This window comes from Coturnix japonica, chromosome 26 (assembly GCF_054131305.1).
Source record: "Coturnix japonica strain WE chromosome 26, WE-NBRP24, whole genome shotgun sequence".
NCBI lineage: Eukaryota > Metazoa > Chordata > Aves > Galliformes > Phasianidae > Coturnix > Coturnix japonica.
This window is the reverse complement of record NC_140688.1, coordinates 6,258,722-6,270,000: the sequence shown is the minus strand read 5'-3', so window position 1 is coordinate 6,270,000 and position 11,279 is coordinate 6,258,722. Positions and strand designations below refer to the sequence as shown.

Here is an 11,279-nt window from a genome sequence, read left to right as displayed (position 1 = left end):
ACTATCACGACCCACTATCGCACCACCACAGCGCCCCCTGTCGGCCCGCCCCCCCTTATCAGCCCGCCCCCGTTTCCCGTCCCCGTTCTGCCCGTTCTGCCGCCGTAACGGGGAGTCCCGCGCGGTGTGGAGCAGCCACGCTCTGAAGGACGCGCGTGGCCGCGTGCTGTGCCCCATCCTGCGGCGCTACGTGTGTCCGCAGTGCGGCGCCACGCGGGACAACGCGCACACCAGGAGGTTCTGCCCGCTCACCCCGGCGTCATATCGCTCTGTGTATGCACCGAGAGCACGGGGACGGCGGTGACTGATAGCAGGTAATGGGGTATGGGGTTATAGGGGCTATTAGGTGATGGGGTTGTGGGTTATGGGGTTATTTATGGGGTTGTGGGGGTTCTGGGGTTATTTATGGGGTTATGGGGTTGGCTATGGGGTTATAGGGGTATGGGGTTATTGGGGTTTGGGGTTGTGGGGTTATGGGGGTTATAAGGGGTTATGGGCTATAGGGGTTATGGAGTTGGCCCCCACATATTGTACTGTGTGTGTCGGGGCAGTTGTGGTGGTGATGATGTTAATTAAGGCCGTAATTACTAATTACTATTACTAATAACGCACTCTGTGTCATCCCCAGGCTGTGCTGAGCGCAATGTGGGACAGAAGGCAGCAGCTGGGCACCAACTGTGCACCATCATTAGTGCACTATCACTTGTGCACCATCATTTGTACACCATCAGCTTTGCACCACCGCTCGTGCACCATCATCTTTACACCATCACTTTACACCACTTTACACCTTCAGTTGTGCATCATCACTTGTGCACCATACCTTTGCACCATCACTTTGCACCACTACTTTGTACCATCATTTGTACACCATCACTTGTGCACCATCACTTTGCAGCATCCCTTTGCACCTTCAGTTGTGCACCACCACTTTGCACCATCACTTGTGCACCATCAGCTTTACACCCCCACTTTGCACCAGGAGCAGAGCTCAGCAGCTGTTCCCTGTTGTGTTGTTGTGTTATTGTGTAGTTGTGTTGTTCCAGCCCTGCTCACACTCGTGTGTTTATTGCACCATTATGGGCTTTTTTCCCCCAATAAAGCCCCACTCACAGCTGCAGCTTCATCCTGGCTCGTACCCCTCCATCTTCCTCCTCCTCCTCCTGCTGTTGTTCACCCCCCGGCTCCGCTCACGACGCAGCCGCAGCAGCGACACCAGGGCACGATGGGCGCTCATCACACGGCGGCTGTAGGATAATGGGAACCCATAGGGGATAATGAGACCCCATAGAGACCAATGAGACCCCATAGGGGGCAATGAGAGTCCCCATAAGGGACAGTGAGACCCCATAGGGGATAGTGAGACCCCTATAGGGCACGATGGGCGCTCATCACACGGCGGCTGCAGGGACAATGAGACCCCATAGAGACCAATGAGACCCCATAGGGGATAATAAGAGCCCATAGGGGATAGTGAGACCCCACAGGGGACAGTGAGACCACACAGGGGACAGTGAGACCCCATAGGGGACAGTGAGACCCCATAAGTGCCAATGGGACCCTAAACCTAACCCCACCCCCAGCACTCACTTGAGGTTGGAGAGCTCGAGGATCAGCCCCCCCAGCACCGCTGACGCATCCTCACGTGGTGCCACCTCCTTCCTGGGGGTCAAAGGGGGTGAAAATGGCACCAATCCGGGGCTTTTTAAGCCCAAAATGAGCTCTGGGTTCTGGTGGGGGGAGGGGGGTCCGACCTGGGGGTGCAGCTGGGTGAGGCCGGGTCCCCATCGGCGTCCACAGGGCACAGAGGGGCTGCAGGCTGGGAGGGGGTGGGTGGCTGGGGGGGAAATGGGGTGAAATGGGGGCAACTGGGGCAACAGGGGATGAACTGGGGGGAACTGGGATGAACTGGGGTGAATGGGGGTGAATGGGGGGGGATTGGGGGATATGAGAGTGACTTGGGGGGGGACTGGGGTGAATGGGGGTGAATTGGGGGGATCTAAGAGTGACTTGGGGGGGAATTGGTGTGACTTGGGATGATTTGGGGGTGAATGGGGGGGAACTGGGGTGAACTGGGGCACCAAGGGCTGAACTGGGGGGAACTGGGATGAAATGGGGTGAACTGGGGGGGACTGGGGGGATCTGAGAGTGACTTGGGGGGGGAACTGAGATGATTTGGGGTGAATGGGGGCAAATTGAGGGGGACTGGGGGACATGAGAGTGACCTGAGGGGGGACTGGGATGAATTGGGGTGAATGGGGGGAAATTGGGGAGGATTGGGGGATCTGAGGGTGACTTAGGGGGGGACTGGGATGAATTTGGGTGATTTGGGGGTGAATGGCGGAGAACTGGGGTTAACTGGGGTAAGTTGGAGTGATTTGGGGTGAACTGGGGTAAATTGGGACAATCTAGAGTGGAATGGGGGGTAAACTGGGGTGAACTGGAGCTCTATGGGGTGAAGTGGGACAATGTGGGGTGCAGTGGGGCGCTATGGGGCTGTTCCCTATGGGTTCTCATAGTACTCTGGCATTACCTGCAGCAGCTCGGTGTCCCCCCCTGGCACCCCACTGTGCTCCGGTGCTGAGATGTGGGGCAGCCCCACAGTGCCAGCCCCATAGCGCTCCTCATGCTCTGCCCCACAAGTGGGCTCCGCTTTGGCTGCCCACTCCCCCTCCAATGGCTCTTTGGTGGCCTCAATGCATTCTGTGCCCCCATCGGTGTCACTATGGGGCTGTGGGGTGCTATGGGGCTGTATGTCCCCCATCTCAGGGCTGTTCTGGTCCTCCTGCTGCTCGCAGCCATCCATCCCATCCTGGAACAACCCCCCCCATAACCTGTGTGCTCCCTGCCCCATAGCCATGGGGAGCTGTGGGGTGACGCTGGGGGGGCAGAGGCCCTGTCCTACCTGTGCCAATGGGGCCGCTGTGGGGCTGAGCTCCTCCATCACGCTGAGCTGTGGGGCGGCTGCTGGGCCTCCGTTATCAGAGCGGCTGGGAACCAAACAGACCCCAAACCCCATCAGCTGGGGGGCACCAGGACCCATTGCTGGCCCCAGGCCCCATTCCTACCCCCAAGCCCCATTTCTGCCCCCATTTCCACCTCCAGCCCCCCCTCTGCCCCCCACCCTCCCATTTCCCCCCATTACCTCTCTGTTCCATCTCCATGCACTGAGTCCATCCCTCCGCCATTGTCCAGAGCGTCGCCTCCAATCATGGCCCCCATACTGATGTCCTCCATATTGGTGTCCCCCCCATTTATGTCTCCCCCATTGCTGTCCCCCATATTGCTGTCTCCCCCCTTGGTGTCCCCCATATTAGTGTCCCCTCCACTTACATACCCCTCATTGCTGCCCCCTCTATTGGTGTCCCCCCCATTTCTGTCCCTCTCCTTGATGTCCCCTCCATTGATGTCCCCCTCATTGGTGTCCCCCATATTGCTGCCCCCTCCATTGGTTTCCTCTTCCTCGGTGCCCCCCATATTAGTATCCCCCCCCTTGGTGTCCCCTCTATTGATGTCCTCCCCCTTGGTATCCACTCCATTAGTGTCTGCCATATTGGTGTCCACCATACTGGTGTCCCCTCCCTTGCTGTCCCTCCCCTTGGTGTCCCTGTCCCCTCCATTTTTGTCCCCTCCATTGGTGTCCACCATATTGGTGTCCGCCATATTGGCGTTTGCCATATTGGTGTCCCCCCCCTTGGTGTCCCCTCTATTGTTGTCCTCCCCATTGGTGCCCCATCCAATCATGTCCCCCCCCTTGCTGTCCGCCATATTGGTGTCCCCTCCATTGTTTCCCCCCTCATTGGTGTCCCCTCTATTAGTATACCCTCCATTGATGTCCCCCCCTTGCTGTCCCCCATATTAGTGTCCCCCCCATTAGTGTCCTCCATATTGCTGTCCACCATATTGCTGCCCACCATATTGCTGTCCCCCATATTGGTGTCCCCTCTATTAGTGTCCCCTCCATTTGTGCCCCCTCCATTGATGTCCCCCCCTTGCTGTCCACCATATTGTTGTCCCCACTATAGTCGTCCCCCCCCTTGTTGTCTCCCCTCAGTCCTGCCCTGACTTTGACATTGGGGCCATCATGGGGGTCAACACCTGCAAGAGGAACAGCAGCTGCTTGGACGCCATTTTGTGGCCATTTTGAGGCCCTTTGGAAACCATTTTGTGAGCATTTGGTGGCCATTTTGAGGCCATTTTGCGGCTGCTTGGAGGCCATTTGGTGGCCATTTTGAGACCGCTTGGAGGCCCATTGGAGGACATTTTGAGACCATTTTAAGCCCATTTTTTGGCCATTTTGAGGCCATTTTAAGTCATTACCTGTCACCTGGCTGCTCCTCCTTTTGCCCATGGCGCCGCTCACCTGAGGGGAACACACGCCCATTGAGCATTATTTCCTCACTATTTCCCCTCAAATCCCCCCTGGCCGCCCGGTCTCTCTCACTCCACGTCCCAGAATAACACCGTTATCCCGCTATAACGAGGCCCAATGGCGCCCATCCCGCCCCAAGGCCCTTCCCGGCCCCGCCACCATTTTGCTTCACCTCAGCTCCCGCCCAACGCCTTCCCGCCTTTTTCACACCGCGCGCTCTGCGCCTGCGCCGCGCGGGGGACGCTGGGAGTTGCAGTCCCCGGAGAGACGTACCGCGGCGCAGCGCGGGGGACACTGGGAGTTGCAGTTCGCGGCGCGCCGTAAAGCGCAGCGGGGTGCGGCGCTTTTGCGACAGCGTCGCCGTAAAGTGCGGAGGTGTTGGCAGCCCCGTAGGAGGAAGCGGTGAGTGGGGACAGACCGGGACCGGGGGGGTCCGATGGGGGGGGATCGAACGGCGGGGTCCAATAGGGGGGGTGATAGACCGGGGGGGGTCCAATGGGGGGGATATAATGGGGTGGGGGTCCGATGGGGGGGGTTCAGTGGGGGAGGGGGGGGGGGTACAACGGGGGGATCCAATGGAGGGCGGGGGGATTCAATGGGGGGGGGGGATACAATGGGGGGGGGGGTCCGATGGGGGGCGTACAACCGGGGGGGTCTGTGCTCTGTCACAGGCATACAAGCCTGTTGGAAGGAGTGCATTGAGGCTGCAGCGCCCAGATAATAAACCTGAGTTTGCTGTCACCAGCAACCAAGCTTACGGTTAATTTCTGAAACAAGATTAGTGATAGTATTTCCACGCAGCTGGCACAGAAGCTTCTTGGATTACAGTGCTGACAACACACATTCACCAGAGCCAGCAATTACAAAAAAATTCCCCACTCCCACCAGACCTTGAAGGACAGAGACCAATTTAGGTTTCTTCACTCTCACGAAGGGGAGTAAGTAAGAAGGTTCACTCAGTAATTCAACCTTACAGAGGCTACTTAGTAATTCTGTGAATTTAAGGAATTATAAAATGATGGATAAAAATCAGAAGTATTTTGTATTTAAATATATGTATACATTATACAGTTATTCTAATGCGACATCAAATGATTACCATTTTGCCCACAGATGTGAGAACTGTTAAGAGAAAATATACTTGCTTTTAACCACTGTAGATCACCCATGGCACATACCTAAGGACAACATAACAGCTGAAAGCAGTAACTGGGAGAAACACTGTACAAAGTATACAGATTGGGCTGCACGTGCGTCAAGTGATTTATTAACACAACGAGGTTGGGGGGGAAGAAGAATTAAGTTTGATACCTGTTGTCTTCGTTTCTCCTCTTCAATAACAGCTTTGGCTTCTGCCTCTTTTATCTGTCCAGACATACAAAGTGATAAGTAACTGTTGTAAAAGCAGGTAAAACTATTATCTTACAGAGCCATAATTTATAGAACAGTTCTCAGAAAAGCGAGCAAAACCTTCACCAAGTGAGCTGTGAGCTTACTCAGATTCTAAAACATTCTGTGAAAAACCTCTATCAATTCATGTTTGAAAAACATGGAACATAAGAGACGCTACCATGTTATAAAACTAAACTTCTGACTAACTGGAAAATTCAAATGACAAATATAAAACCTGGGGAAAATATAAATATATATATATTCATTAATACCAGGGAAAAATTCCTTAATAAAGTCACTCTAAGCTTTCAGTAACTCAGTCCTCAATTCAGCACACTGTACACTGATGGGTAAATCCTTATATATGTATGTAATTTACACTCACACACTTCATTCCAAGTAGTTAAATATGCCCTGACTGCTAGAGCAAAAGGAAATCTCCACTTTTGTACCAAATGACATATTGGATAATGCATACTCATATTGTTCTACTGCTCTTGTTGTAATGGAAACTGTCAATGCAATTACATTTGCTTCACCATCAGAAAGTTTTATGAAAAATAAAACCTGGAACTGCAACTGATCACTCTACAGAACTGTTACATAGCATTCAAGACAGCAAATTAAATGCCAGAAACTTAAAGGAAAAAGAATGGCACAGAAAATATTAAAACATAAACATACAATGCATCTGAATCACAGTTCCTGCATTATTTTCATCCTACAATAACTAAAGAATGCAACGCCTAACATACATAAAGAACAATGGGATGGACTGGGTCCTGAATCACAGAATGGCCTGGGTTGAAAAGGACCACAATAACCATGGAGTTTCAACCCCACTGCTGTATGCAGGGTCACCAACCACCAGACCAGGCTGCCCAGAGCCACATCCAGCCTGGCCTTGAATGCCTCCAGGAATGGAACAACCACAACCTCTCTGGGCAACCTGTTCCAGCACATCAGCACCCTCTGTGTAAAAAACTTCCTTCTAATATCTATCCTAACCCCCCCCTTCTTGTGCTGGTGGCCCCAGGCCTGGATGCAGTACTCCAGATGGGGCCTCACAAGAGCCAAGTAGAGGGCATCTCGCTCTCCTTGCTGGCCGCCCCTTTTTAAATGCAGCCCAGAACACAGTTGGCCTTCTGTGCTGCAAGCACACACTGCTGGCTCATGTCCAGCTTCTCGTTCACCAGGACCCCCAAGTCCCTCTCCACAGGTCATCTCTCAAAGAGATCTTCCCCCAGTTTGTACAAATATCTGGGATCGCCCCAACCCGAGTGCAGCACCCTGTACTTGGCCTTATTGAACCTCATTAGGTTTCCATGGGCCCACTTCTCCAGCCTGTCCAGGTCCCTCTGGATGGCTTCCCTTCCTTCCAATGTATCGACAGCACCACTCAGTTTGGTGACATCTGCAAACTTGCTGAGGGTGCACTCGATGCCACTGTCTGTCATTGATGAAGATGTTGAAGAGCACCTGTCTCAAGACCAACCCCTAAGGGACACCACTTGCGACCAGCCTCCACCCAGACACAGAACCGTTGATCATAACCTTTTGGCTGCATCCAGCCAACCAATTCCTAATCCACCGAACAGCCTATGTACCTGCAGAAGCCCTTCTTGTTATCTTTCACTCCCCTTGCCAAGTTCAGCTCCATCTGTGCCTTGACTTTCCTAATCCTGTCTCTTCACACATGGACAACAGCTCTGTATTCCTCCCAGGCTATACAACACTGCTTCCACTTTCTGAACATTTCCCTCTTTTCCCTCAAGTTTAAGCTGCAGGTCCTTGCACATCCATGATAGCTGCCTGCCTTCCCTGCTTGACTTCTTCTGCAGGGGGATGGAGAGCCGCTGTGCTTTCAGAAGGGTGTCCTTAAAGAGCTGCCAGCTCTGTTCTATACCCCTGCCCTTAAAGTTGGTTTCCCAGGGGAAGCTGCTAAGAGATGTTTAACTTGATTCATCAGGTAAAAAGCAGGTGATTGACAGGACACAAAATCCTGAAGACAGTGAAAGTGCCAAATAGTATTTTTCATTACACAAAAAGGCATATAGATGCAGCAAAGCCATCAAACATTAAGACACCAGCTCTATCTCTGAAATTCCCTCAGTCAGGCATCACTACAGTGACGGCAGTACCAGTGTGCTGGGTCAGTGTATGCGTATCTGCTGCTTGTACATGTTTCTTGGACCTCCAACTCTGCAGCCACTTAACACTACCTTAGTAAAATTAGATCTCAGAGTAATAGAATGCCCTAAGATGTAACGATATGATTGACAACTTGAAGTTAAAAACCATCTTGATCTCAATAACCAGTCTATATATGTAGATATATATATTTATGTATCACATTTTGCACAGTAAAAATGGTAATTAACTAAGTAAGGTATGCACAGATGGAATTTGTTCCTACAAACTTAAGAGCTGTTGAAGAGTAAGCAGAAGGCACACCAGCTCGTGCTTAAGAACACCGCAGCTCAAAGAGCGTGCTCTGTGCAAGCAGTTACATTTGTGGATTTTCAGATTATTTTTTTTTTAAATTGTTAAACCATATATGAAATATCACTAACAATTTCATTTCACCTAGATAATGTCAGAGTGTCTCATCAGAAAAACACACAAAGGTCTTTTTAGTCATGAATACCTGAAATAGGAAAGTTTGGTTTGCAAAAACTGCAGCCCTATCCCTCCTGGTATTTCACTGCCATCTAATGGCAGAACATCAGTTCCAAAAGAGAAATCGGCCAGTGAACACAGAATGTAGCTTCTTTTGTACGCTGCTGTTGTCGTATTTGTGTAAGATTCCTGCACACGTTTGTGCGGAACTTCCTATGCTCACAGGAACCTGTAGTCATTTGCTTGATGCATTAGAATATTTTCCCAGTTGAATTCAATGGTACAGATAAAAACTAGGAAATATCTGCTGAAGTGAAACTGCAGCTGATGCTGCACCCCACTGAAATGTGCTCCTTTGTTGATGCAGACTTCTATGAATTCACCCCCCTTCAATGCACTCCATGCCCAATAAACTCACTTCCACACTTCACTAGGATGATATGTTACTGCTGGTTTTTCTAGAAGTATATTCCAAGAGTCTTGGTGTTCAAGCTGATTGCAAAGGTGTAGAATTTGATTTACAGAGTACGTCTTAGAACTTGCCTGACAATCCTGAAATTCTGAGCAGAAACAGACAGATGTAGCTTTTACAGAACGAGGTTTTGGGTTGAATATTTAAATTATATATATCAGTATATTACATATACTACTAAGTTGATAAAAGTTAACCAGCTCATGCACCACTTCCTCATGTTTCCATAAAAGGCCTAGAAAAACAATGTGGATATTCTGTCTCTTTAGGTGAGATCATGCAGCAGTTTCTTTACTTCAAACAAAATTATTGGAGAGCATCCATGTTTACAATGGGCTGAAAAGCACATGCAGTTGCTGAAAGCTCTCTGTAATTGTGGCAGTCACCTAATACTGTGTGACAGGAACACACAAGATAACACTTTGCTAACCTTCAAAGTAAAAGTAAGGCCTAAATGAAGTGCTTCTATAGCTCTCACTAGCAGTAATGATTTTATTATCATTGATTAGCACTTCTTGGCTGAAGAGGAAATCTCCAGTTCCAATGTACATTAAAAATAAAGAGGTAATAGAGCATTACCTTAAAACAGTGTTTCATCAAGTGAGTTGACACTATCTACAAGTAGTGCAATTCTCAGTAATAAGCCAGATTCAATAGTCCAAAAATTAAATGTGCAATTAAACTGTACGCTGAGTTACACTGCATTTCTTGCTATTACTGTCTTGAAAAAATAACAATCTGCCTGTTTTTTCCAACTTTTCTCAAGGCAATGAAGATAACATAACTAAAATGGATACACCACCTCAGACGCCTTCCGTTTCATTTCCTTGCATAACGCATCACACTCCAGTGAAACTTGGCCTTCTTGTATCTTGCTGCACTGTACTTCCTGTTAAGTATAAATTGAATTGTTTGTAATTCATTTCCCTATATAAAAATTTAATTATAACGTTCATTTTGTTGGGAAAATTGTAAAACAATTTTATTCGGTATATTTACAGAATGAAGCTAATAAATAAATATTATTTGAAACTGTAACTGTATTCAAGCATCCTTTTCTATTTTCCTTCTTTCTGATAAGCTAAACTGAATCAAGAATAAATCAAGTGGTTCAGTTTAATTTTTCTTGTCTTTTTTTTTTCACTTATTTATTTAAGACAAAGCAATATAACCTTGTGAACTGTTACAAAAGATACCATGCAAAGTAGCTAATAAGTAACTCTTCTGAAACTTCGTATCAATTCTCTAAACTGGCTGAAACTACAGGGCAAGGTCTGGTCATGGGAAGATCTCCCCTACTTCCTTCTCCTTCCTCCCCCTTACATTGAAGGCCAAAACAAACAAACAAACAAACAACAACAACAGAAAAAAAAAAACCAAAAAAAACCACCAACAAAACCAAAACAGAATACCAGCACAGAGAGAAAGTTATAATCTTATAATCTATACTACTAGGCTATGAAGAATTTTGTCAGGAAAGCACAGTAACATAGCCAGAAGCTATTCTGGTTTTCATGCTTTCTGACAATATGCAGAACAATTTTCATAGCATACAGCAAAATCCAAAAACTAACTTCTTCAGAGCAATTCCAGCACGCTAAGATAAACCACCTGCCTAGATGGTTAAGAATATGGTCCACTACAAGTTGTGGGTTACAAATTCAAGTGGTTTATACGACCTTGCATGTTTACATGCATAGCCTCATGATGCAACAGTTAACTTCAACACCAGAAAAGGAAGAAAAAATCCTCCTGTTTTGCACTCATATTATGAGCTCCTACATTTGATATTAATTGTGATGGTTCAGATGAGGCATATTTACAGAGCAGCTTGGAATACGTGTCCTGTCAACTCCCAGCTTCACCAGTAGTATACACAGACAGAAGACTGGTAGAGGAGAATTCAACTGCAAATATTAAATACTCAATTCTGTTTCTCCTTATCTTCAAGATCACAGGCTGCAGGCACAGAAGACTAAATATACAGGTACACTATCCTATCCAAGCTAAGAAAGAAGTACACTATCTGCTGTAAGTATGCAGCTCCAAGCAAATATGCATAAGGACCTTCTGGAATCAAAGATAACCTAATTACAATCTCAGGCAAGGGCAGATGCATAAAGCAAACGTTAAAAGACATCATCTTTCACACTACAGAAACGAGTCATATTTCTGCAGTCAGATTAGCTGCAACTAATACACAGTCCAATTATCAGTGGCTTATTGGTTCTACCATCATTTACCCTCTACACTGTAGCTCTCTGTACAAAAGAGAGCATGGATTTGGGGCTTGACCTGGAAACAGTGAGATGATATTTAAGGTGGGGATAGTGTTTTCTTCTCTTTCTGAAGGGAAACACCATTTCACTAGGAATCAGAAGGACAACTTCGTGGCTATTTAAATAAGTGGGCTGTCATCATATA

The 11,279-nt window shown here is 48.2% G+C and overlaps 1 protein-coding gene and 1 long non-coding RNA gene across 7 annotated transcripts; one reads left to right on the top strand and one right to left on the bottom strand.

Moving 5' to 3' along the window:
- Nucleotides 1-1,052: 1,052 nt before the first annotated feature.
- LOC146756792 (uncharacterized) lies at nt 1,053-4,771 on the bottom strand. 6 transcript variants are annotated; one of them, XM_085524203.1, is made up of 7 exons: nt 4,545-4,771; nt 4,321-4,363; nt 2,906-2,990; nt 2,534-2,812; nt 1,755-1,837; nt 1,591-1,662; nt 1,053-1,247 (listed from the first exon to the last, which is right to left on the bottom strand). In XM_085524203.1, the coding sequence occupies exons 3-7, from the start codon at nt 2,942-2,944 to the stop codon at nt 1,124-1,126; spliced, it is 597 nt and encodes a 198-aa protein (XP_085380329.1). In that variant the 5' UTR covers nt 2,945-2,990; nt 4,321-4,363; nt 4,545-4,771; the 3' UTR covers nt 1,053-1,123. The 6 variants fall into 6 exon arrangements, with proteins under 6 accessions (XP_085380329.1, XP_085380328.1, XP_085380324.1 ...); XM_085524202.1 differs by lacking the exon at nt 4,545-4,771 and having other exon boundaries at nt 4,321-4,520; XM_085524198.1 differs by lacking the exons at nt 4,321-4,363; nt 4,545-4,771 and adding an exon at nt 3,146-3,804.
- A 268-nt stretch (nt 4,772-5,039) lies between these two features.
- Nucleotides 5,040-9,893, top strand: LOC146756791 (uncharacterized). The gene is made up of 2 exons (XR_014937346.1): nt 5,040-5,310; nt 9,622-9,893. It is a non-coding gene; the product is annotated as an uncharacterized LOC146756791 (long non-coding RNA).
- Nucleotides 9,894-11,279: the final 1,386 nt, after the last annotated feature.

Excerpts from the sequence above, each read along its gene's own strand:
- LOC146756792 (XM_085524198.1), bottom strand. The coding sequence starts at position 3,768 with ATGGCGGACAGCAAGGGGGGGGACATGATTGGATGGGGCACCAATGGG. Across the intron at positions 2,813-2,905 it reads CAGCGGCCCCATTGGCACAG|GATGGGATGGATGGCTGCGA; the intron begins GTAGGACAGGGC and ends GGGTTGTTCCAG. Across the intron at positions 1,663-1,754 it reads TCACCCAGCTGCACCCCCAG|GAAGGAGGTGGCACCACGTG; the intron begins GTCGGACCCCCC and ends TTTGACCCCCAG.